Below are 27794 nucleotides of genomic sequence, written 5' to 3'. Positions count from 1 at the left end.
CAGGCAGAAGTTAAAGGTCCCAAGCCAGGTTCTCAAACACCAGCCTCCACATTAGGACCTGCAAACTCTGGATGTAAATAATTGCCAGTGCAATTTTGCACCAGCAATGACTTGCAGCCACAGTTCATGTCATTCAGACACTTCAGCCCCGACTGCACCCACAAACCAGTGGTGGACCTAAAGCTCTTAAACTGTGGGACAAAATTCCACCTGTGTTTATTAGTACCCACAATATTGCAGGTGCAAAAACAAAGTCTTGATAAAGGCCAGACTGAAAAATACAACCCCCGGGGTACTTTCCAGCCACCCTGATCTTCTGACCAGCGTTTCTCCTCTCTCTCAAACTAGCACCACTCTCAAGAGCCAGCGACAGGCGGGGGCTATTTGTACCTGCTGCCAAATTTCCTAACACACAGCCACTCTCATTGCTGGACAGTTTGAGCTCAAATGCTCTGAGAGTAGGCAAAGGAGGCCTGAACCACACAGGTCTCTCTGCCATGTGGTTTGAAATGCTTGCATAATATCCCTGAGCCAGCTGATAAGGCTGGCCACACACAGGTCAGTCCCATTCTTCCCTATCAGCGATCTGATTCCTTCGCCCCTACGGTGTTTTGTTACCCGGCTTGTTCTGTTAATAATACAGTACCTTAGTCAGGGAAGCAGCTACCAGATCTCTCTCCACGTTAGGGTGTGTGTATCTTTGTGAGGAGGGATCTGTATGTGTGCGCGCTGGTGTGTCTCTCTTCCTGTAGCATGTGTCTATGGATAGCACATTTGTGTATGTGTGCTGTGTATGCTGTGTGTATAGCGCATGGCTCTGCGTGTGATGGTGTGTCTCTCTGCCTGTAGCATGTATCTGTGTATGCGTGTTGTGTATGCTGTGTGTACAGTGCATGGATCGGTGTGCGGTGCGTGTCTCTGCTTGAAGCACGTGTGTCTGTGGCTAGTATGTCTGTGTATTATGTATGCCTGTGTGTATAGCATGTAGCTCTGTGCATGGTCGTGTGTCTCTCTGCCTGCAGCATGTGTGTGTTGTGTATACCTGTGTGTACAGCGCATGGCTCTGTGTGTAGGGCTGTGTATTTGTGTGTGTGACTCTGCATACCTGCGAGTGTGGGTTTCTGTCTTCCCGGTTGCATGTGCACCTGTGGCTAGGACCTGCCTGTTGCCTTGCGAGATAGCATGTGCCTGTGTGTTGTGGGGTGCGTCTGTGTGAGGCGGTGGGTTTTTTTATGTGCCTCTGTGCAGCTGGCCTCAGGTCTCTCTTCCCGCAGCATGTGCAGACAGGTCGCCCACGGGCCAGCGCCTGCACAGCGTGTCCCGTGGCGTGGGTGCGAGGGCGGCGAACGTGGCCGGAGGGCGAGGTGTCCCCCCAGTGGCCTGGGCCCTGCGTGGGTCAGAAGGGCCGGGGGCGGGTCACGCGTGGAAAGCCGCCGTGCCGCGGAGAGGGAGCCAGCGCGAGCAGAGCTGAGCGGGAAAGCTCAAACAGGCCAGGGCGTGAGCCCCGGGGCCGGCCTGAGCCGGCAGTCGCCCCAAGTACGGCGGGGAGAGCGGGCAGGGCGAGGGGCGGAGCGCTGGGAGGCCGCTGGCAGCAAACATCCCGAGCCGTCAGCTCACCACTTCCTCTGGCTGCTGCGAAACTTCTCAGGCGGCGGCGGCGGCGCGGGACCGTGGCCGGGGCAGCGCCCCGGGGAGCGGCAGGTAAATTGCTGGCGGCCGTGCCAGGGCGCGTGGACGTAGCCGCGGGGCGCCCTCCCCGGTCCCAGCGCGGGGTGCTCCCGGGAAGCGACTCCCCGTCGGAGCGCTGGGTCACCGCGCCCTGTGCACACAGACGGCGGGCTGGCGGAGCGAGCAGCCTGCTTAGCCCGGTTGCTCTGGGACCCCTATTATCCAAGGCGCGCTCCCGGGGCCGGGCGGACATCACCGGGAGCTAGCTAAAGTACTGTCCTCCGTTGGCTAAAGGGAAACTGAGGCACGGCAGCGGCGCTCAGGGGTTTCCCTGAGGTCCCCAGCGCCGGAACCCAGCATGTAGCCTGAGCGCCCTGTCTCGGATCTGTAAACAACACTGAACTTATGCCGCGGGCGCCAGCACTGTGGTCCAGCCCACAGGCCACTCGATTGGGAGGCAGGAGAGCTGGATCTGCCATTAGCCTTGGCGAGTGACCTTAGGCACATTACTTCCCCGCTCTGTGCCTCAGTTTCCCCATTCCATTTGCTGGTCCGCTCTATTCCACTATAAAATCTTTGGGCCAGGGATTGTGTAGGGTGCCCAGCATGATGGGGCCTGGAGCTTCATTAGAGCCTCTGGCTGCTACTGGAATCCAAGTAAATAATAAGCTGCTGCTGGTGCTGTGGATTCTGCGCTGTTATTTAGCTGTGAGTTTGGAGAGAGCCATGCACAGGAGAGTCAGAAAGTGAGAGCTGCCTTTCCTGAGCACGGTAGTGGGAGGGTGGGGGGTAGGTTAGCTTCATTGTTAAAGTGGCACATGCTGAACCTCTCAGCACAATTGCCCTCGTGTATAATGAACAGCTCCGGGGTTCCTGACTTGGTATTGCTCTGGGGCTGTCTCCACTATGAGCAGTTCAGACAGCAGGGGACGCACCCTCTCCCCTCTGTGAGCTGGCCAAAGGGTCTCCTCCTAATTCCAGCAGGAGTGACACAGTATCCCCCATATCCGCCTGGGCCCTTCTCCCATTCCAGTAGCTGGAGCTGAGAGAGGTATGGAAACTGACATGAGCTGTGAAGTAGAGTTTCTTTCTAAATAAAATTTCTTGAGTTTTAAAAGGCAAGGGAGATCTCTCCCAGACCTCAGATGCCTTTGCTGGGACCTGAGCCTGGTGTAACAGGAATCTTTGACCCACAGTTGTTACAAATGTTCTTCTGCATTGGCTGTGCCAGTCAGAGGACCTATCTGGCCTAACCTATATAAAGGATACCAGCATGCTGTCCTGCAGGGATCCTAGTTCAACACTCAACTCATACTCAGGTTCTTTGATCTTATATCTTGACTTTGAGTAAGGCTTTTGATACTATCTTGCATGACCTTCTCATAAAACAAACTAGGGGAAATGCAACCTAGATGGAGCTACTATAAGCTGGGTGCGTAATTGGTTGGAAAACAGAGAGTAGCTTTCAGTGGTTCACACTCAAGCTGGAAGGGCATATTGCAAGGCGTCTCACAGGGATCAGTTCTGCGTCCGGTTTTGTTCAATATCTTCATCAGTCATGTAGATAGTGGCATAGAGAGTACACTTATAAAGTTTATGGACGACACCAAGCTGGGAGGGGTTGCAAGTGCATTGGAGGATAGGATTAAAATTCAAAAATGATCTGGACAAACTGGAGAAATGGTCTGAAGTAAATAGGATGAACTTCAATAAGGACAAATGCAAAGTACTCCACCTAGGAAGGAACAATCTGTTGCACACATCCAAAATGGGAAATGACTGCCTGGGAAGGAGAACTGTGGAAAGGGATGGGGGGGGGGCGGGTTATAGTGGATCACAAGAGAAATATGAGTCAACAGTGTAACACTGTTGCAAAAAAAAAAAAAAAAGCAAACAAACATTCTGGGATGTATTAGCATGAATGTTGTAAGCCAGGGGTTCTCAACCAGGGCATATGTACCCCTGGGGGGCGGTACACAGAGGTCTTCCAGAAGGTACAATAACTCCTAGATATTTGCCTACTTTTACAGTAGGCTATATAAAAAGCACTACCAAAGTCAGTACAAACTAAAATTTCATACGACTTGTTTGCTCTATATACTATACACTGAAATATAAATACAATATTTATATTCCAACTGATTTATTTTATAATTATATTGTAAAAAGGAGAAAGTAAGCAATTTTTCACTAATAGTGTGCTGTGACACTTTTGTATTTTTATGTCTGATTTTGTAAGCAAGTAGTTTAAGTGAGGTGAAACTTGGGTAGGCAAGACAAGTCAGACTCCTGAAAGGGGTACAGTAGTCTGGAAAGGTTGAGAGCCACTGTTGTAAGCAAGACACAAGCAGTAATTCTTCTGCTTTACTCTGTGCTGGTTAGGCCTCAACTGGAGTATTGTGTCCAGTTCTGGGCACCACATTTCAGGAAAAATGTGGACAAATTGAAGAAAGTCCAGAGAAGGGGTAACAAAAGTGATTTAAAGGTTTAGAAAACATGACCTGTGAAGGACGACTGAAAAAATTGGATTTGTTTAGTCTGGAGAAGAGAAGACTGCGGGGATGGGGGTTGTGGGGGGGAGAAGACATGATAACACTTTTCAAGTACATAAAAGGTTGTTTACAAGGAGGTGGGAGGTAAATTGTTGTCCTTAACCTCTGAGGATAGGACAAGAAGCAATGGGCTTAAATTGCAGCAAGGGAGGTTTAGGTTGGACATTAGGAAAAACTTCCTGTCAGGATGGTTAAGAACTGGAATAAATTGCCAAGGGACGTTGTGGAATCTCCGTCATTGGAGATTTTTAAGAGCAGGTTAGACAAACACCTGTCAAGGATGCTCTAAAAAATACTTAGTCCTGCCATGAGTGCCGGGGACTGGACTAGATGACCTCTCAAGGTCCCTCCCAGTCCTATGATTCTATGCTTCCTGGAATGATAGGGGCTGGTCACACTGTGAAGGCAACGTGTGTAGGCCCTGCCCAAGGGGGAAGAGGATGGGGATGGGGATGTCTGGCTTCCATTTCTGAGTCCCCCCGCACTACAAAATTTCATTCCCAGTTTGCAGCACTGGTGTTCAGGGCAGAGTTTTGTGACATAGTGCTGGACGTGCCAGAGCCCAGGCTGCACTGGTGCTTGCATTTATGGCTAACAGCAGTGCTGCAGAACAGATACAAAACATTGTGTTGACCAGGCCTCTGGGGCTGATCCGGGAGTAGCTTGGTGCACTGGAGAGGTGCAGCCATCTCTAAGCCAGGTCATTCATCAAGCAGAGGCAGGGCACCTCAGGCTCCCAAAAGGAGGCTGGAGAGAGACTCGAGAGTTGGGAATAGCAGGAGCAGGGCTGCCGAGCCTTCAGCCAATCTGAGTGGCTAAACACTCTTCAATGCTTTAGGGTTTTGTTGATGAAAATCTGCCTTTTCCCCCAGGGTAGTGGAACATGGGTCAGAACAAGAGCTTTGCTGAGCATGAGGATTTCAGTTCACAGGGAGTCACAAGATCTAGAGATGGGGTTGAGCCATACATTTTAGCTCCAATGTTGGGGGTGGGTGCAAATCCCAAGGCTGCTGGTTCCAGCCAGTCTCTAGTTAGAACTTTTATTATCAGTTTCACACAGACAATTCTCAGTAAGGAGTGATGCCCCACAGCTCCAAGCAATATTCAGCCAAAGCCTCCAAGATTCACAGGGCTGCCACCTCAAATCTTCAAGCAGCCCAGGCTGCCTGGAGAATCTTCCCAAAGGGCTTGCAAGCTTTGGTAAAGAATACAGCAAGCCCAGTCTGAGTTTCAGATCAGTCAAAAAGAAAAATGTAAGCAGAGGAGTTGTGCCAGGTTGATTATACAGCTTTTACAGAGATCTAGCCAGAGCTCATGAGAGCCATCAATTAAATATAGCCTGTGTAGAAACATGGAACCTATTCAAATCACCAGAAAAGCTCTCAGACTATAGGAAGGAATCATCCCTGTACAGAGATCAGCTGGTATCAAATAGGATCATCAATGCTTATTAGGACCCCGCTCCTTCAATAAGCTCCATGCAGGTGAATCTCTGCTGGATTGGAGCCTCCAGGCTACGAACAGTAGATACTAGATACACATGGGGATGGTATTTTATAGCATATTGTGAAGGATAGACCATTTACTAAATCTCATTTTAGAAGTAGTTTTGGACAAAGTTCATTAATAACATTATGAGCATACAAAGTCAGATGGGAACAGTATCATTCTATTGTTGTTTGAATGATTATAAAAAGGGTCAAATTGATCAGTGTTCTTTAATTTTATTGCACTATCAGTATCTGCATACATAGATTGTGTCTGGGCCTGTGCATGCTTCTATGGTTAAATTTTCAAATAGTTTCACTTTTAATCTCATGTTTTTAAATATTCATAACTTGCCAAATCATTCACCTTTGGGGAGAAAATTATCTACGCTTGGCTTCTGTCTGATATTTTCAGAGGGGCAGGGAAGGGAAATTTGATCAAAATCCCTTGAGCCGTTTGTGAGCTCTGGAAGAGTGAAGGGAATATACTATTCACCATTTCAAAAACATCCTAACCAGGCTTTCTTAGGTAATGTTACAAGGAAACCAGCTGAATGTGAAACTTGCACTGACCATGAGTAATGAAACATTTCCTTAAGTCTGCAGGTATGCACTGAAAAATAGCCCCAGTACATAGGTGTGGCAAGTTAAGTCCGTGTTGGTCCAATCAAAGAACTTGCAAGTGTAACATCGACAGACCCTGGTTGTTGTCGGGCAGGATCGAACCAGGGACATCTGGAGCTTAGTGCATGAGCCTCTACAGCATAAACTAAAAGCCAACTGGCTATTACTTAAGGCTGTAGAGCAGACTCATTTTCCCTCTCTCTCTTAAGTGGTCTTGGTGCCACTAGATGGGACAGAACACCACACCCAGAAGATGTGGGTGTTATCCAAGCTCTTCTGGTGAAGTCAGCAGAGCCATGTACCATGTTTAGTTATTTAGACCCCTGCAGAGGGGAAGGAAGGGAATACCACCAGCTCAGAATGCTAGCACTTTGCAGCAGTGTAACGGTGCATTGCAGGGCAATAGAGGTTAGGCCTTGTCTACGTTAAGAAAACGTGCGTCAGTGCAAGTGCACTGATCTGGCCTGGTCTATATAGAGACTTAGTAGGTGGCAAGCCAGGGTGTAAATCTACAGTGCTCTAGCCCACTACATACTAACTGACCACATGAAATCTGCTACCATGCCCCAAATGTTCTGTAGTGCGCTTTGACCTTTTAGTACACAGTAATAGGGCCCACATGGTCAATGCACAACAAGCTAGTTTATGTAGATTTACACCCTGGCTTGCCATGGACTAAGTCTCTGTGTAAACAAGCCCTTACACTGGTGCAAATTCCAAATGTAGGCAGGTTGTTCTAGCACAAAGTGGGACACATAGTGTAGCTTTTTGATAAATTACCCAATTAGAGTATGTAAGTCCCACTTTGGGGCAGTACAGCCCCCCACATCTCCATCGTGGGTTTGCAGTGGTGTTAACTACATCCATGCAGTTACACCAGGGCAAAATTTTTCTTAAATGTAGGCAGGCTCTTATATGTATATATTTCAGAGAGTCACAGATTCCAAGGCCAGAAGAGACCATTGTGAATATCTAGACTGGCCTCCTGTATACCACAGGCCAGAGAACTTCTCCTGCTCCCTCCCCCCCCACAATTATTTCTAGAGCAGAGCTTTTAGAAAAACAGCCCATCTTGATCTAAAAATTGTCAGTGATGGAGAAGAATTCATGATGACCCTTGGTGAATTGTTCCAGTGCAGGGCATGGAATTGCTCAAGCTATTACCCTCCAGATTTTAAGTTTTCTATTTTCTTCCAATTCCCCTCCCTTAAAAACAGCTACCCACCTCTAGGGCATTAAATATACAAAGTGTCAGCATTGTGAGAACAAGCACTCAAAAGTCACCATATTCCACAAGTTAAAGCCTCAGTTCTGCAAAGGAATCCAGACAAGTCTGCGAAGAGTCCTGGTGAAATGAGACATAAGAGCATGTCTGAATGGATCAATTTGTAGGATCAGAGCTTGAGGTTGCTGCAGTCCTATGAACTTGGCCACATTACACAGATGTAGTGCTTTCCAGTCCTTTTCCCATTGTTCAGTGTAAATCTTAAACTTTTTTTTTAAAATATTTGGTTACTACAAAATACACAGGATGTGACCAACTCATGTTGCCGGAACAACTCTTATAATTTTAAATTTCCTGACACTTTTAGTGCTTGACCTTGCAACCTTTGCATAGTATCAATGCTAATTATTTGGGTTTTGTAGGTCCAAGTTGTCAAATGAAGATCTCTAAAATTAGATGCCTAAATCCACATTGAAGTACCTAAATAAGTGACTTGATTTTCAAAGGTTCTGGGCACCTGTCGCTAACATTAACTTTAATAGGAGCTGCAAGTGCTCAGCACCTGGGGGGGGGGGGGAAAGAGTGTCACATCCTTTATTTAGGAGCATAACTTTAGACAACTAAGTTTGACAATTTATATACAAGAGACAAAAACACAAACATGTCCTATTGATACATCAAGTAGATGCCTAAAGCTCTGGTTGCAGCAAATTCTTCAAGTTACAACAAACTTTTCTCTGACTCATTCCTATTACATGCTTAGTGCCGGGAAAGGGTCATTATAATGTACTCATTTCTCTCTTCCATAACTGCTTTACAAGTGAACTAAGTGGCTCTCCTAAAATCAGGACTCTGATTGCATTTGCACAGTACCTGCTTGTACCATCCTCAGCTCTAATCAGTTCTGACACCCTCCCAAAAAAACTCTGACTATCCAAATGAATCAGTCCGTAGTGCCTCCTCCTAGTCCAGCCCTGAGCACTCAAGAGACAGCTCCTCAGTCCCAACTTGCAGCACCTTCTGCTCCTCCAGACATGGGCCTGGAGCACCAGAAGAAAGTCAGTCACATCAAACTTCCCTGCTAGTTTGAAAGGTGCATACGCTGGGATCTGTGCAACAAACCCCTTCTGGCTGAATGGGGGTGTAGACTAGTGAGGCACACCCTTCAGCAGCCTTACTGACAAGGCTGTTTGTGATCTGAGCGTTGCCAGCTCTAAACTGAAATTTCATAGTTAGGGATGCCAAAAAATTTTCAGTGAGCCCCCCCCCAATTATTGCACTAACAATCTTCATCTACAGAGCAAAAGGCAACAGAGGCCCTAAATAATCATTTAAAGTTAGTTGTGTATCAGATTTAACTGAGGGTCAGATTGGGACCCTGGCAACAAGGCCTTACAGGTGTGGAAAGCCCCCCTACTGCCCTGGACCAACTACCTGTGTTCCTAATAGCTGTGTGAGGACAGAACTTCCGCCTCCACCTCCCACAATGCATCACTAGCACAACTGAGCAGGCACAGAGGGTGGAATTTATTTACACCTCACCAGATCCAGGTCTGATGCATGTTACTTCCCCTTCGAGTAAGAGTGAGAACCACAATGTGGCTTGTGGTCTGCTCCTCGGGCTGCACAGCTGTACACTGCCCCTTACTCAGGGCTTGAGGCAAGAAATTAGGGTCCATTTGGGCTAGACATTTTACACATACGTTAAGAGTCACGTTCAATTTATTCAGCTATGTTTTAAAGGGGAAAGACAGCCATGGCAACATTATAAACAGCTCTGCTTTTCTGTAACCAAGTAATTACAATTTAAAAAAGAAAATTGCAACCTCTGTGACAGGGTCAGGCCAGATAGCTACAGGAGAGTGATAGAAGGTAGATATTAGCCCCAGATTAAGCAGATCCCTTTTCCCTGAGTAAGATAATGGGCGGTTCCAGAACAATCCGGAAGTTGCTGGAACCAATTAAGGCAAGCTAATTAGGACATCTGGAGCCAATTAAGAAGCTACCAGAATCAATTAGGACAGGCAGGCTAATCAGGGCATCTGGTTTTAAAAAGGACCTCACTTCAGTTAGTGAGGTGTATGCGAGGAGCTAGGAGCTAGAGGTGCACAAGAAGCTGAGAGTGAGTAGGTGTGCTGCTGGAGGACTGTGAAGTACAAGCGTTATCAGACATCAGGATGAAGGTCCTCTTAGGGATGGCGGAGAACCCAGGCCTGCCATCTACTCTGGGTTCCAGCCCAGGGCCCTATGGATTGCTGCTGTCTATAGTGTCTCCTGTGACAGCTACAAAGCCCTGGGCTACTTCCATGTGGCCTCCTCCCAACACCTTCTTTGTCCTCACTGCCGGACCTTCCACCATCTGGCCTGACCCTGTCACACCCCCTTAAAACTTTCAAGACAGTAAATATAAAGCATCTTGCTGCAGGAATTAAAATATACATCCTGTTTTGTCTAAAATTACTTTTCTTGTGGAGTAGAGTATTATGGGAGTCTGACTTCCCGTTTATGGATAAATGGCACTATAGCTTCACACACACACAGAATATCCAGACAAAAACAAGATATTCTGTTTGTTTGATTACTATTTTTTTTTTCAGTTCCACAAGGATAAAGTCAATAGGGAAATACAATCAGTTCTAAAAATTATTTACAGGAGCCTCTGGGGGGTGGGAGAAGGGGATGAGTGTTGGGATTTTAATATTTTAAACAAGAGGCTCTCACATTTTCCCCCGTGATGCCCCTGTGCAGGAGGGTGGGAATCTAGGCACTCCAGGGAGACAGTGTTGTCTAATAGATAGGGCACTGGTCTAAGACTAAGGAGACATGGGTTCTATTCCCATCTCACCCACTGGTGTGCTGGATGACCTTGGACAAGTCATGTCACTTTTCCGTGCCTCAGTTTGCCTATCTGTAAAATGGGGATGTTGAGACGACTCCTTTGTGAAGCACTTTGAGATCCACGGACAAAAAGTGCTATATACGAGCTAGGTATCATCATTCATTTGTTTTCCTATTTAAATAAAAAAGGCTCTTTAACAATAATCAAGGAGAGAGGCACCAAAATTGACTGAAGCAACATTTTGCTGCAAGTGTTCATTCCCTATTGTAGCTTATTAATGTTATTTATTGTTTCCATTACAGTAGCCCTAGAGGTCCCAACTGAGATCACAGCCCCATTGTGTTCAGCCCTGTACAATCACAATGTACTGAGGGAGTCTCTTCCTCTAGATTTTGGCCCACTGAATTAAATCCAGCTCCAGCCATTTAGGCCTTCACCCTGAAGCAATGGGTCTCGGGTGCACACCTACAGTTAGGCCTGTAAAGGGTGCACCAGAATCCACAGATGTACCTTGGGTCTATGCCAGACAGGTACATAAATCCAGATCTGGTTTTTCCATCACTAGGGGCTACTCCCACCATCCATCCCCAGTAGCACAGAAATCTAGGGTGGGATCTTTGCCCAGTTCCAAGTGAGCAAACAGACAGAAGAAAGTTTTGTCTACAACTGCCAGAGGGAAATTCCAGGCTGGATATTTTTGCCCTCCCTTCCTCAACACCCCATATATGGTAGTTTTCCTCTATAGTCTCCTTCTTACCTTGGGCGAGGTGTGGGCTGTGATGGAGTGGGCTGTGTACACACATGTGCCAGTATGTATGGCACATGTGGGGCATAGTGTGCACATGTGTGAGGAGGCATGCAGTATGCAGGTTTTGGCCAGTTTAGTCCCCTCTATAGAACCTAGTAACTGGGGTTGCCCTGATGTGATCCATCTGGCTTTTGCCAGTAACCCATAGGCGTTGGAAGGCAAGTGGGGACAGTGCATGCCCTGCAGGGACACATGGACAGATACAGGTGTCTAGCTCCTCTCAGTTAGCTTTGCCAGCCGTTCCAGTTGCGACACACTGCCTTGGTGCTAGAGGGAAACCCTCCCCCAAGCTCTTTGGGGCTGACGCAGCTCCACTTTACCACCACCCTGCATTGCCAGGCTGTGACACTTCCCTCCCGATGGGAGGGTCCCACAGTAAGACGCAAACATCAGGCATGAAAGTTTGTCCCAAAGGCTGCCCTCGGCCGGATCGTGTCACAGTAAAAGCTCCTCATGGCTGGAATTCAGGGAGGAGGAGGAGTGGTGGCTGGGATGGTGTAATCTGTCTGACTATAGCCTCCTTAGCAACAGTCACTCCACTTGGCAACCCTCGAGGCTGGAAACCGGGGGAGTAGTTGGACACCAGCCTGGTTTGCCTTCTTTTTTCAAATCCTGCTCTACCCATTGCATACTGTTTAACCCCTAGTTGATGTGCTGTGATGCTGTCCACACGCTATACACCGCTTCCTGCAGCGTAAAGGATCCAGCCCCACTGTGACAAGGGGCTATGGTCATTGTCTGTGGACAAATGAAGGCTATTTGTGTATTTGTCAGCTAGTCAGTCCACCCAGCCACAGGTGCCCACAGCCACTCTGTCTGCTTGGCTAGGGTACATGGGGTGACATGTTGATTTGGGAAATGCTGCTCCTGAAAGCTTCCAGAAGTGACATTGCTAAGTGAGCCAATCACATTGTGCAAGGCCGTGATGCACTTGCTCCTGGAGGCAATAATAGCTTTCTATGTGCCAAGGTGTAGCAGCAGGTCAGGTGGCCTCATACTTCTACAGAGCCTAAAGAGAGTGTTTTCAGTGTAGCCTGTCTTAAAACATTAAATGAATTAAGCCTCATGATCCCCTTGTGGGGTAAAGAAGTAGCACTATCCCCATGTTACAGGTTGGGGACTGAGGCACAGAGCAAGTAAGTGACTTGTCTAAGGTCACAGAGCACTCAGTGGCAGAGGTGGGGACAGAACCCAGATCTTATGGCTGCCAGATCATTCTCCCCAAAATCTTCTCCCCCCTAGTTTTCTGGCCTTTCTGCTTGCGACCCCAGCCACATCCAGGCATTGCAGAGTCACGTGCAAATAAAGATATGTAGTTCAAACATGAACATGCTTAGCAAAGTTATGATGTCCTTCACCACATGCAGATCGGGTTTGGGTTGGCATCACATAATACACCTGCTCTCAGGGACCACTCAAAATGCAAGCAATTAGGGTCAGGAGTGTGCAAACGCCCTTCCACCCATGCTGTCTTGTGCCACGGCATGGGTTTTCCTCCTGCTGCTGCCGCCTGTGAAATACACAGACAGAGGGCACCACCTCAGAGAGCCAACTCTGCACCAGAACAGTGACATGGGGCTTAGGGCCAGGATTCAGTGTCAATGATATTCAGCCAGGGCCAAAGCATCACAGAGCATTTGGGTTTGTATGCAGTTAAAGGGGGTAGCTTGCCTAAGTTGACATGGGTCATGAGAAGGCCAGAATCAAGGGACACTACCCAGAAGAATTAATGCCCATCACAGACTCTAGCCTTATACTGATATAAATTATAACCAACTGCTCCAGGTGAATGCTTCCTGTCCTTTTTAGAGCCTTAAGAGTTACACTGTTTGAGGGGGATAGGTCATCAAAAGAGCAGCCTGGTTGTCCACTGGGTGCTGAGTAGAGCTGGCTGCAGTTTTTCCATGCAGAATTTTACACACATCATTTTTAATGAAAAAAAAAAAATAGTGTTTTGTCAAAGCAGAAATGTTTGCTGGAACTGTCCATTTCTGATTAAATGGGGGTGGGGGATGTTGAAATACTCAAACTGTTTCAGTTTTCAGGGTTTTTTTTTCTGTTTTCAGCAACCAGAACCTGAAGATTTCAGCCAAAATTGACATTTAAAAAAAAAAAAATGGCTCCACACTTTTAAGTCATCAAAAACCAAAACTTTTTGAAATGCTTCTGTTTTGGCTGCTGAAAATGGATTTAAAAACACAACAATATGCCACCCAAAAAAATATGTAGAAAATTTAGATGAAAAGGGTAAAAAGTTTGTTTCATCATAATCTGTTTTCATTGTTTAAAAAAATCAAAACCATTTCTTATGCAGCTGTAATGCTGCAGTGTTCTGAAAATCCAGCTGCTCCCACTGGGATACTAACAGCTAAGTGCTGAGCACTTTGGCAAAATCTGTCCCTTGTTTTGGTGTTTAAATAAGACCTGAAAATCTAGCTTCCTCAGTGGGTGCTGAGCCCTTGAGAATTTGTCTCTTGGTTTTCTGTGATTCAGCAAAGAGACATGACCAGGAATGCATCATGGATCTGGATTCCAGACAGTGTTTAATTTCCCAGGGGCAGAATTTCTAATAGCAGACTTCTTCATTCTCTTTCAGGCCACGTAACGCACCATGCCTGCTGCGGTAGTGCAAAATGGCAGGTCTGACTTGGTGGAGAGTAGGATGTCACTGCGGGCGGAGGGTAGTAAAGGACTTACCAGGGTGCACACATGGCCCAAACTGCAGTGGACAGCCCTATTTTAGGCTGACAAAGATGCTCTGTGACAGATTAACACCTCCCGCAAGGGTGTCACATCCTCCCTGTGGCCAGACAGGTCAATGAAAGACTGGATCATACATCAAGAAGGGAGACCATACATGTTGAGTTACTGTTTAGAAAAACAACAGAGTCCAGGCTTTGCTGTTCATTAAAACAGAGGATGTGACTGCAAATCCAGAGCCCTGGGCAAGTAGCAGCATCCATCCACTAATGAGATGTACTGGCCCACTGGCCAGATGTACTAGCCAGCACCACAGACACGAGCGAGAGGGTAAAACCTTGGGTATCGTTGCTTGTGAGAGATACAGAAAGGGTCAGACAGCAATAAATGCCGCCCACAACAGGAAAACAGCAATACAAACATGGGTCCTTTAATAAACTAGGGTCCCTGGTGATTCCCAAAACAAACACCACAGCAGAGATCTCCCATAATTTAATAGTTGTAGAACACAAGTGGAGTTGAGATAACCAGGTTCTGTCTCTACCAGAGACAGTGTGTGAGCAAGGTCTGATTGTCAGAGGATTGCAAGTACAACCTCCACTGAAACCTGCCAAGTTAAGTGTGGGTGTGTTTAAGGCATCCATGGTTGAAAGATATGGACCTGCTCCTCTCTGCCTCTGTTTCCCCTCTCTATAAAACAGGTATTCCAATAACTCACCCTGCCTCCCAGAGAGGCTGTGGGACTTGAGTTGTTAACGCAGGCCAAGACCTTTAATAAATAACAATACTAAGCTTTCATATAGCGATTCTTCAGCCAAAGCTCTCAAAGCACTTTCTAACCCTTGAGTGGAAAACACTAGGTAAGCACAAGTTTCGATTTATTAGCCCCTAAGTCATCTGCCAGTTCTCCTAGCAGGTATCTGACCACAATCTCAGCATCATCCTTAACCTGGTCACGTCTGTGGGGAGTCAGAGCCTCCCAAAGTACCGCCCTTTCAGACAGCTCAAACCCATAAGGCAGGGGTTCTCAAACTTTTTTTGCTGGGACGCTCTTTAAAAAAATATTTAAAGCTGTGACAACCCACCCCCATCCCATGCTACCCTTACTTCTGCACTGCTGCTGCAACGGGGTGCCTCGCCTCCCCCCCACCCAATAGTCTTATGACCCCCTTTTGAGTCAGGACCCCACATTTGAGAAACACTCCCATAAGGGCACCACCTCATGCAGCCCCTCAAAGGGCTTTGTTAGGTCTCTGGGGAGGCCGAGTGTGAACCCAAGAGGCGGAGCCAGCCCTCTGACCTTGCCCCTAGAAAAGGTATGCTTTTTTGAGGGAACCTGCAGGTCAGCAGCACCTCGCACTCTCCCCCAGGGAAGGAAACCTTACACGAGGCCACAAAAATGCTGCTCCTTCCCCTCCACAACCCCACCCACTTCTTGCAACAATTGCAAGGTGAGTCACAGCAGCTGCATCATCTGTCAGGCTCTGCACTGGGTCAAAGAGATGTGCTCACCCCACCACATTTTCTGACACTCTTCTTCAAGTGACTTGAGCCTGAGTGAAAGGTGCCTCTCTGATACTCCTGGAGACTGAGATCCTCTGTTAATGTAGCCACAAGGGCGTGCTTCTCCCACCTACCTACCTCCAAGCATACTCCAACACCACTAAGGTCCATAGAAAGACTCCCACTGATTTCAGTGGGCATTAGATCAGGCCATGTGCACCTCAGGCCATGACCTGCTGGGATCATCTTGAGTTGGGAAGAGAATTGAGTCTACAGCTCATCTCCTGACCTCTCTGCTGAGCCTGCCCACCACAGCCTGCCCACCATATAGGGGCTGTGACCCAGACACTTAACCACCATGGCTAGGTAGATGTTACTACCCTCCCTCAGACAGCCAAACAGGCATCAGTCAGTATCAATGTTCAGTCACCACCAATCTAGACCTGAACCAGTGACCTGGTGATTAAAGGCTTTGTACCCCATCCAAGCCCACCAGGAGCCCAGGAGTCTGTCAGCTCTAATCTGAGCAGCCTTCCATAGAGCTGGCTACCTGCCAAGTTAGACCAAGTAGGACAGCACTAAACTAGCAGCAGGACAAGGGGGTAATAAAAAATAAAATAAACCCCACAATTCCCTAGGCATATTGGGGGATGGGACCATATTTACCCCTCCCTCCCCACACACACAAGCATTCACACATTCTGAGCAAATGCACCTCTGATTGAGAACCACTGGTCTATGTCCCCGTGGGGGTACACAGAGGTCTTCCAGGGGATACATCAACTCATCTAGATATTTGCCTAGTTTTACAACAAGCTACATAAAAAGCCATAGTGAAGTCAGTACAAGCTAAAGTTTCATACAATGACTTGTTTATACTGCTCTATATACTATACACTGAAATGTAAGTACACTTTATTCCATTTGATTTATTTTATAATTATATGGTAAAAATGAGAAAGTAAGCAATTTTTCAGCAATAGTTTGCTGTGACTTGATTAAGGACTGAGAACTGGTTAAAAGACAGGGAACAAAGGGTAGGAATAAATGGTAAATTTTCAGAATGGAGAGGGATAACTAGTGGTGTTCCCCAAGGGTCAGTCCTAGGACCAATCCTATTCAACTTATTCATAAATGATCTGGAGAAAGGGGTAAACAGTGAGGTGGCAAAGTTTGCAGATGCTACTAAACTGCTCAAGATTGTTAAGACCAAAGCAGACTGTGAAGAACTTCAAAAAGATCTCACAAAACTAAGTGATTGGGCAACAAAATGGCAAATGAAATTTAATGTGGATAAATGCAAAGTAATGCACGTTGGAAAAAACCACCCCAACTATACATGCAATATGATGGGGGCTAATTTAGCTACAACTAATCAGGAGAAAGATCTTGGAGTCATCATAGATAGTTCTCTGAAGACGTCCATGCAGTGTGCAGCAGCAGTCAAAAAAGCAAACAGGATGTTAGGAATCATTAAAAAAGGGATAGAGAATAAGACAGAGAATATCTTATTGCCCTTATATAAATCCATGGTACGCCCACATCTTGAATACTGCGTACAGATGTGGTCCTCTCATCTCAAAAAAGATATGCTGGCATTAGAAAAGGTTCAGAAAAGGGCAACTAAAATGTTTAGGGGTTTGGAATGGGTCCCATATGAGGAGAGATTAAAGAGGCTAGGACTTTTCAGCTTGGAAAAGAGGAAACTAAGGAGGGATATGATAGAGGTATATAAAATCATGAGTGGTGTGGAGAAAGTGAATAAGAAAAAGTTATTTACTTGTTCCCATAATATAAGAACTAAGGGCCACCCAGTGAAATTAATGGGTAGCAGGTTTAAAAGGAAGTTCTTCTTCACTCAGCGCACAGTCAACCTGTGGAACTCCTTGCCTGAGGAGGTTGTGAAGGCTAGGACTAGAACAGGGTTTAAAAGAGAACTGGATAAATTCATGGAGGTTAAGTCCATTAATGGTTATTAGCCAAGATGTGTGAGGAATGGTGTCCCTAGCCTCAGTTTGTCAGAGGGTGAAGATGGATGGCAGGAGAGAGATCACTTGATCATTACCCGTTAGGTTCACTCCCTCTGGGGCACCTGGCATTGGCCAATGTCAATAGACAGGATACTGGGCTGGATCGACCATTGGTCTGACCCAGTATGGCCATTCTTATGTGACACTTTTCTATTTTTATGTCTAATTTTGTCAGCAAGTAGTTTTTAAACGAGGTGTAACTTGGGGGTACATAAGACAAATCAGACTCCAGGAAGGGATACAGTAGTCTGGAAAGGTTGAGAGACACTGAAATAGATGGTGATTTTCTGGTTTGGCCACCAAACCAAAAATCACACGCAAAAATTCAGTTCGTTTTGAACCAAACTTGACTTTTTTTTGTTTCTCTCACTGAAACAAAAACACATTTTGTTCGGATCAAATGAAACTATTAAAATGTTTATTCGAATTGACATGTTCGGAACAAAAATGTTGAAACACTTTTTTTTTTTAAATGAAAAGTTGAAACTAACTGTTTTAACATTTCCCGCAGAAAAAATTTCAGGTGTTTTTTCAGCCAAAGCTATTCACTTAATTCAACTCAAATTTGTTAAGCGTTCCCTGGAAAAATGCATTTTTCAGTGAATAGTAAATTCACCCCCAAAAAATAAGTCCAGCTTAACTGCTGGGACCTCGGGAACTAATCAGGGTGAAGACACAATCTCTGTGGAATCACTTGAAAGCAGGCCTTGTGGATTCCTTGACAACTTGGCCATCACCCATACAAAACATGATGGTAATGACTAAGAGGTAAGAGTTGGACCAGGAGAGGCAGGAGCAATGCAGCACATTGACAAGGGGGAAAGTGGTCTGGGCCGCTGCCAAGAATGCAGTGCTTTGCTGGTTACGTGCACAGCTAGGGGAATGCCATTGTTACGTCAGCCTCTGTTGAAACTTGTATAGTGGATAATGGTTCACCTCCCACAAGAAACCTCGACTGTGAGAAACACTTGGTTAAAAAAAACAAAATGGAGGGCTGCAGGTGGCTCGGGGAACAAGCAAGGGGCTACAGAGCCTTTAACTTCAGAGTCACAAGTTGAAATCTAGCGCTGGTCTGCATAGTCTGAGCAACGTTGCTATCTAAATGCTGTAGGTGTGTGCGCGTGTACACTACAATCTGATTGGTGATTGCAACTCAGGGAGGCAAACCTGGGCTAGGTTTACCCACACAAGAATGGCTAAAAAAATAGCAGTATGGATGCTGTGCAAGCCCGCTGGAACCCTGGGGGGCGTACTTACATTGCTAGCCTGTGTTACCACTTCCATGCTGCTGTTTTTAGCTGCCTTTCTACCTATCCTGCAATCACACCTTGGACTGCCGCACAAACGTACTGTGTGGTAGTTGGTATGCTGGAGGGGGCAGCCCACTTTCTGGTCCTCATTACGGAAGCCACCCTCACAGTCTCAGCCCAGAGGTGAACTGTCAAGTGCACTCTGTAGGCAGTACTCAAAGCTCACCACAAGCACCTGTCATGGCTAACCAGGGTTGAGGCATTGTGGGAAGACTAGAGACTCCCAGCTAAAGCCTCACCAACTTCTACCCCAAGTGCAAGGCACACTTCCTTGACCTGCCTTCTCCAGCCTCAAACACAGAGCTGCATGTACTTTTAAAAAAAAAAAAAAACCAAACACACCTACCAAAACAAACACTGCACCAAACATACAGTTCTCTGCTGGGGAAAGGAGGAGAAAGAAAGAATGACCCACACACAACAAACAGGAGTCATGTCATGTCATGTAATGACTGACTGGAAGGTGCTCAGACACTACCGTGTTGAGGGCAGCATAGGAACCTGAACAGAATAGAACTAGCACCTTGCATTAAATTTCCTTTGCAAGAGATCATCGTAAAAGCAAGTGAAGAATCCTTTTGAAAGTGTCCCTCCACATCTGCATTATTTACCATCGCTCCACCATTTCAGTTTGTTTTTCCAGCCACGGACAAATGCTACCCCTTTTCTTAGGGGCAGTGGCCCATACAGACGTACAACCCAGTAGTCAAGGTAGGAATGAACAAGCCTCAAAAGGTTTCAAGAGTCAGTCCAGATAAAGCACTCACACATTTGGATAAGTTACAGAGTAGCAGCCGTGTTAGTCTGTATCCGCAAAAAGAAAAGGAGTACTTGTGGCACCTTAGAGACTAACAAATTTATTTGAGCATAAGCTTTCGTGAGCTACAGCTCACTTCATCGGCTGCATTCAGTGGAAAATACAGTGGGGAGATTTATATACACAGAGAACATGAAACAATGGGTGTTACCATACACACTGTAACAAGAGTGATCAGGTAAGGTGAGCTATTACCAGCAGGAGACGGGGGGGGGGGACACGACCTTTTGTAGTGATAATCAAGGTGGGCCATTTCCAGCAGTTGACAAGAACATCTAAGGAACAGTGGGCGGGGGGGAGGGGGGAATAAACATGGGGAAATAGTTTTACTTTGTGTAATGACCCATTCACTCCCAGTCTTTATTCAAGCCTAAGTTAATTGTATCCAGTTTGCAAATTAATTCCAATTCAGCAGTCTCTTCTTGGAATCTGGTTTTGAAGTTTTTTTGTTGAAGAATTGCCACTTTTAGATCTGTAATCGAGTGACCAGAGAGATTGAAGTGTTCCCCGACTGGTTTTTGAATGTTATAATTCTTGACGTCCGATTTGTGTCCATTTATTCTTTTACGTAGAGACTGTCCAGTTTGGCCAATGTACATGGCAGAGGGGCGTTGCTGGCACATGATGGCATATATCACATTGATAGATGTGCAGGTGAACGAGCCTCTGATAGTGTGGCTGATGTGATTAGGCCCTATGATGGTGTCCCCTGAATAGATATGTGGGCACAGTTGGCAACAGGCTTTGTTGCAAGGATAGGTTCCTGGGTTAGTGGTTCTGTTGTGTGGTGTGTGGTTGCTGGTGAGTATTTGCTTCAGGTTGGGGGGCTGTCTGTAAGCAAAGACTGGCCTGTCTCCCAAGATCTGTGAGAGTGATGGGTTGTCCTTCAGAATAGGTTGTAGATCCTTGATGATGCGTTGGAGAGGTTTTAGTTGGGGGCTGAAGGTGATGGCTAGTGGCGTTCTGTTATTTTCTTTGTTGGGCCTGTCCTGTAGTATGTAACTTCTGGGTACTCTTCTGGCTCTGTCAATCTGTTTCTTCACTTCAGCAGGTGGGTATTGTAGTTGTAAGAATGCTTGATAGAGACCTTATAGGTGGTTGTCTCTGTCTGAGGGGTTGGAGCAAATGCGGTTGTATCGCAGAGCTTGGCTGGAGACGATGGATCGTGTGGTGTGGTCAGGGTGAAAGCTGGAGGCATGTAGGTAGGAATAGCGGTCAGTAGATTTCCAGTATAGGGTGGTGTTTATGTGACCATCCCTTATTAGCACCATAGTGTCCAGGAAGTGGATCTCTTGTGTGGACTGGTCCAAGCTGAAGGTGGAATGGAAATTGTTGAAATCATGGTGGAATTCTTCAAGGGCTTCTTTTCCATGGGTCCAGATGATGAAGATGTCATCAATGTAGCGCAAGTAAAGTAGGGGCATTAGGGGACGAGAGCTGAGGAAGCGTTGTTCTTAGTCAGCCATAAAAATGTTGGCATACTGTGGGGCCATGCAGGTACCCATAGCAGTGCCACTGATTTGAAGGTATACATTGTCCCTAAATGTGAAAGTTATGGGTGGGGACAAAGTCACAAAGTTCAGCCACCAGGTTTGCTGTGACATTATCGGGGGTACTGTTCCTGAAGGCTTGTAGTCCATCTTTGTGTGGAATGTTGGTGTAGAGGGCTTCTACATCCATAGTGGCCAGGATGGTGTTTTCAGGAGGATTATCGATGGATTGTAGTTTCCTCAGGAAGTCAGTGGTGTCTCAAAGATAGCTGGGAGTGCTGGTGGTGTAGGGCCTGAGGAGGGACTCTACATAGCCAGACAATCCTGCTGTCAGTTATCCAAATGACATTCTATCTTAATCTTCTCCAAGAAGGAAACCTCATGAGACCAGCCTCTCACATGTATTTCACTGCTTCTGGTCTCCAGGGGAACCCAGAAGCACAGAGCTGTGTGACAAGGAAAACTGGAGTGAAAAATGTTATTTGAACTATTCTGAACTTATTAGATGTTCTAATTAATTCTTATTAGAGCTGAACCCATAACAAAAGCCCAGACCCAAACACTCCCCAAACTCTGGAAATGCCCATGTACAAATGTAGTGTCTCGAGTGCTTATTGTATTCAAAGCAGTACATCCACCTGTGGCTCGGATCCTATGCTCCCATGCCAGAGGTGGGAGTTTGATGCCGGACTCTGGTCCCATTTGCCCTGGCCCAGAAGGGGTCTGGGAATATGGTGCTTTCAGTCCATAGGAGGAGGAGGGGATCCATGGGCATTACTATGCAGAAGTCCTGTCATTCAGCAGAAGAGTGAGAATGGCCTAGGCAGTGTAAGCCAGCCCCCTCAGAACTCAAGCCCTTCGGGGAACTCGGTAGTTTTAGGAAGACAGCTAGTGTTGGGTTTACACCATTGCTGCAGCCAGTGAGGAACCCTTTGGGACCCTAGACACAGCAGGTTTGCTGGAGGCTCTTCAGCACTGCTGGGCAGAAGGTCTGCATGATTCAGCCCACAGACCAAGCGTCCCAAACCATTGCCCTTTCGGGAGCTGCAGACTCATCTCTGCAGCTGGCTGAGAGCTCACCAGGCTGGCAGGCCCCATGGGCAGCGTTCAAGCTTTGTTGATCAAACGTGGATTTCAGGGCAGCCTCCTGATTTCCTGTTGTTTCCTCTGTCTTCACAGGCACTGTCCGGAGCTGCTGCTGGGTTCCATTTGCCTTCCCTCAGGGCTGAAAGCCCAGCAAGGGGACCGCACCAGCCACAGGTGGGGAGAACAGGTGCCCAGCCAGCCAACTGCAATGGAGCAGGTCAGCTCCTTCTTTGACTCACTCTGGAATCTCATTCACACCAAGCACCAGGAAGGCATCTTCAACACCGTCTGCCTGGCAGTGCTGTTGGGGCTGCCCGTCCTCGTCCTCCTCGTCCTCCTCGTCATCTGCTGTCACTGCTGCTTCTGTAGACAGCAGACCAAAGGCAGCATCAACAGCAGCAGCAGCAATGGGCAGGTCCCAGCAGAGAGGAACAAAAAGAGGAAAAAGAAGGGTGAAGAGGACCTGTGGATCTCGGCTCAGCCCAAGCTCCTCCTGCTGGACAAGACACCATCGCTGCCTGTCTAGTCGGAGGGACGGAGCCAAGACCCTCCTCCCTAGGGAGCCCTTCTGGCCACGTGCTGCAAGGAGATGTTGTGATGGCTCCGTCTCTTTTGATAATGACTTTAAAACCAGGACTTTCAGGACAAGCCAGAAACTAGTGAGAGCACGGAGACATCACTAGAAGGCACGCAGTCCAGCATATCTTTACATGCACACCCAGAGCTGGACTAGGCGGCGTGCTCCAGGACACACACATCCATGTGCACAAGGACGTGCATGCGCTCACATGTACAAGCATTCACGCAGCTATGAGCACATGGATATTCACCTTCATGTGCACAACATACCTGCACTCCCATGCAAATGGACCTAATGTCACGTGCACAAAGCCATGCGTGCCCAGGGATGTGCACCCCGACAGGCACATGAACTTACATGTACACAAGAACATACACGCATGCACTTGAAAACTAACCCACCCTGGCACTCCTCTGCACACGCACGGGCTCTTGCTCCTGCACAGATATGAACACATGGTTACAGCACAATGAAAAGGGTTTTCCTTCACACCCTGGCAAGCTATTGCTTCACAACTCCTGAAGACACAGGTATCCAGCCCACTGCTGGAGCTTCCCATGGGGCTTCCTAACCCAGCCCTGCCTTACAGGCCAAAAGACGCTCCCCCAAGGCAGCAAAGCAGCCACCCCTACTGCTGGCAGCCACCCCCATAACAGAGGATGGCAAGAACAGATCAAAAGTGGCACAGTAAGAGACTGAAACCTTTGCACTGGCACTATAAAGCCCGTCTAAGACTGGCCTTGGTACAGACTGGTCCTTTGGCAGCTTGTTCTGCTGCAGGGAAGGTGGCTTCATTTCTATACAGCAGCGAGAGAGAAGACTCCAGCTAATTCTGCACAGAAGCTTGGCTCCAGCATTAGAGTTATTTATTTAATGACTACTAGAAAGGGTTCATTCATGGAACCCATGTATACTAGTCGGGCCCCGGAACATTGACTCCATGCAATAACTTAGGCCATGCACCCCCCCGGCACGCTAGACACACACGCAGGCAGAGCCACACTCCCACAGACACACAGGCATGCCCATGTAGCACACCCAGACAGTGGTACACACAAATGGGCACACACAGGGAGTAGCTCCTGCCATCCAGCTGTGCCGCTGGTCCAGGGAGCACTGCAAGGGCAGCTGGCTCTGGACTACAGCACGAAGACGTAGAAGGGAGCCTGAAATCCAGATACACTTCGTACCTCCTGCCCACCAAACCTTCCCTCCTGCCCCATCCCGCCCTAAGAGACATTGTCCCAGACAGAACCCCCCACAGTCAGCAGGCCACAGTCATCTGTGCCCCCTGCTCCACCTCTGACCCCAACCATGCCCTCTTTGACTGCAGTCTATTTCCCAGAGGTCCTGCCTGACTCCTCCCCGTGCATGCACTATTATCATCAAGGTTTATTTAAGTCACATTTACATGGTTTGCAAATAAACAGAGTGGGTGGATGCCATCATCTTTCCAACAAGCCAGTGCAAGAGACAAATATTTTTGCTCTAAAGGCTCTGCTGGGAACATTCTGCTTTAGTTTATTTTTAGCCTCCAGAGCAGACTACCCAGACAGTTCAGGGAAGCACACAAACCCATCCGGATCAGCCCTGGTGGAGCATGCCAAATGGTACAGCCTCCAGCATGGCAGACTCCTGTGTGGTGACCTCATCTGCAGCAGGGTGTCTCACCAACCCTCCACTAGAAGAGCTCTCTGACTCTAGGATACCCTTCTGCTAGGGTAAGCAGGCAGCAGGGCGAGCTGGCTGGGGCTTACAGAATCAGCCACTTCAGCTGTGCCATCAAAGTGCAGCCCAATTTGTCCGACTTTGTGACATCACTTCATGGGGTTTGGCCCTCACTCAACTGTGTTGTTCGGAGCCTCAACCCCAGCCTCACCCATGCCTTTAAGTAGATGCCTTTCAGCTCCTTCATTCACTTCATCTCCATTAAAAAAAAAACCAAAAAACAGGGACCCCCCAATTTCAAGGCTGAGAGGCAACAAATAAGAGTCAGATTTTAGCTTAAACAGCCTTAAGGGAAGCCTGATCCTAGATACCAACTCTCCCTGAACATCTCTGGCTCCCCCACTGCCCCAGCTTCTGCTCTGGGATATTTGATTATAAAATTACATCATTTTGGAAACAGAGAGAGAAATAATCTCTCTCTCCCTCTCTCACACACAAAACTAGAGCTAGAGGAAAACATAACTGGGGGTACAAGCACTTACTGGCTGGCAGAGAGGAAAATATAGCTAGTTGTGACATGGCTACCTTTGGGCTACAGCTGTTTTGCTCTGCCATAGTTAAAAGACCCAGAAAGGCATCCCGGAAAAATGCTTCCTGTGGGGGCCCTCAACCCTGTAAGGACCAGAGAGTCAAAAGAAAGGGCCGTGTCTGCATATAGGAACTCTACCACGGGCCCAAACCATTAAATCCAAACATGCCCAAACTTTGGGGAAGTTCAACTTTATAGCCCTGAGCCATCTCTTTAATGGACTGAACCCACCAGCCCAGAACTCCAGCTCCTGAAGACTTGGCCCCATCTCTATCCACTACATACAGTCAAGAGAGCAAAGCTCAGGAAGCTACCTTGTAGGAGAGCCATCCTCTTGGCCAATACCAGGGATCGAACCAGCACTTCCAGAACTGAAAGTGAGAGCGTCTGTAGCTTGAGCTGCTGAATACCCCATCCTCTATGGGTCTGTGTGACACATGCTAACCAGTAGGTTCCATCTGCACAGCCAACAACGAAGCAGTGTCTGATGCACGTTCAGTACACCCTGATAAGGCCCACCTGGGCTCAGGTTCCTACAGCTAGCTCTGCCACTGTGGAGAATAGCCTCTGCCTTGCAGACAGTTCTTCATGTGCATGCATCTGGATTTCAGCATCGGCCTCTTCTGCACAGTTCATGCTCAAGAAAAATTTTTAAAATAAAACTTTTTTTTTTCCAAACTCCTGAGAGAGGTTTTGTCTCCAGATCTCAGCCATTTCTTTCTTTGGGAAAATATTTTTGCACCATCTCACTGGCCTTGGATGTGACCTTTGTTGACTTCAGTCGAGAGGAATGCTGAAGGGCACCTCTTTTCAGCCAGTCGCAGATACATTATACTTAAAAGGGCAGTTTCCAATTAGTAACGTTTAGTGCGTCTCCTCGTTAATGAGTGCAGGCCAACCTCTCTTGGCATGAAAAAAAAAAGTGGGAGGAAGAAGAGTTATGCTTCTGCTCTGTATGAGTTGGGATGCACACAATATTTTCCTTCGTGGGGTTCAGTCGATCTTAGTTCTAGGCTGGTTTAGGTCACAAATGAGGAAAGCTTAATGGCGCTCATCCAGTCCCTCGTAGCTGTTTGTATTGTACATATCACAAACACACAGATTGAAAAGCTGGGCCGAAGTGAAGATGCCAAAAGAGCTCAGTGTGTTGGCTGTATTTGAGGTGCTCAGCATTTTTCAAAATCTGATCTTATTTACATGCAACTTATTTAGGGGTCATTAGAGGAGGTTTTGGAACAAATATAAACAGTATACAAACAGTAATAGGTCACCAGGAACAGATAGGATTCACCCATGAGTTGTGAAGGAACTCAAATATGAAATTGCAGAACTGTGGTATGTAACCTATTGCTTAAGTCAGCCTCTGTACCAGATCTGTACTGGAGGATCATTAATGTGACATCAGGTTTTTTTAAAAGGCTCTAGAGGCGATTCTGGCAATTCCAGGCCAGTCAGCCTAACTTCAGTACCAGGCAAATTTGTAGAAACTACATTAAAGAACAAAATTATGAGACACACAGATGAACACAATTTGTTGGAGAAGAGGCAACACAGCTTTCGTAAAGGGAAATCATGCCTCACCAATCTATTAGAATTTTTTAAGGGGGTCAACAAGCCTGTGGATAAGAGCAATCCAGTGGATGTAGTGTGCTTGAACTTTCAGAAACCCTTTGACAAGGTCCCTCCCCAAAGACTCTTAAGCAAAGTAAGCAGTCATGGGATGAGAGGGAAGGTCCTCTCATGGGTCAGTAACAGGTTAAAAGACAGGAAACAAAGGGGACAAATAAATGGTCAGTTTTCACAGTGGAGAGAGATAAATAGCAGGGTCCCCCAAGGATCTGTACTGGGACAAGTACTGTTCAACATATTCATAAATGATCTGGGAAAGGGGCAAACAGTGAGGTGACAAAATTTGCAGATGATACAAAGCTACTCCAGATAGTTAAGTACAAAGCGACCGAGAAGAGTTACAAAGGGAACTCACTAAACTGGATGACTGAGCGACAAAATTGCAGATGAAATTCAAATGTTGATAAATACAATGTAGTGCACATTGGAAAACATAATCCCAACTATACATAGAAAATGATAGAGTCTAAGTTATCTATTACCACTCAGGAAAGAGATTTTGGAGTTATTGTGTATAGTTTTCTGAAAACATCTGCTCAATGTGCAGCAGCAGACAAAAAAAGCTAAGAATGTAAGGAACCGTCAGGAAAGGGATTGAGATAAAACAGAAAATATCATAATGCTACTACATAAATCCATGGTACACCCATACCTTGATAATGCATATAGTTCTTGTGGCCCGATCTCAAAAAATGATATATTAGAATTGGCAAAGGTGCAGAGAAAGGCACAAGATGGAACAGCTTCCATATGAGGAAGGATTAAAAAGACTGAGGCTGTTCAGCGTAGAAAAGAGACAGCTAAGGGGGGGATATGATCGATGTCTATAAAATCATGAATCGTGGAGAAAGTGATTAGGGAAGTGTTATTTACCCCTTCACCTAACACAAGAACCAGGGGTCACCCAGTAAATTAATAGGCAGCAGGTTTAAAACAAACATAAGGAAGTACTTCTTCACACATGCACCGTCAACTTTAGAGCTCTTTTCCATGGGATGTTGTGAAGGCCAAAGAGTATAACTGGGTTCAAAAGAGAACTAGATAAATTCATGGCAGATAGGTCCTTCAATGGCTATCAGCCAAGATGGTCAGGGATGCAACCCCATGGTCTGCCTTGTCCCTAAACCTCCAACTTGCAGAAGCTAGGACTGGACAACAGGGGATGGATCCCTCAATAATTGCACTATTC

The 27794-nt window shown here is 46.8% G+C and overlaps 1 protein-coding gene across 1 annotated transcript; it reads left to right on the top strand.

Annotated features, from left to right (window-relative positions):
- The first annotated feature begins 1486 nt into the window (after positions 1-1486).
- KIAA0040 (KIAA0040 ortholog) lies at positions 1487-25904 on the top strand. Its single transcript, XM_073356468.1, has 2 exons — positions 1487-1701; positions 22233-25904. The coding sequence occupies exon 2, from the start codon at positions 22348-22350 to the stop codon at positions 22663-22665; it is 318 nt and encodes a 105-aa protein (XP_073212569.1). The 5' UTR covers positions 1487-1701; positions 22233-22347; the 3' UTR covers positions 22666-25904.
- Positions 25905-27794: the final 1890 nt, after the last annotated feature.

The sequence above is a fragment of the Lepidochelys kempii genome, chromosome 8 (assembly GCF_965140265.1).
Source record: "Lepidochelys kempii isolate rLepKem1 chromosome 8, rLepKem1.hap2, whole genome shotgun sequence".
Classification (NCBI taxonomy): Eukaryota; Metazoa; Chordata; order Testudines; family Cheloniidae; genus Lepidochelys; species Lepidochelys kempii.
The sequence above is the reverse complement of the archived record's forward strand: the minus strand, read 5'-3'. Positions and strand labels throughout refer to the sequence as shown.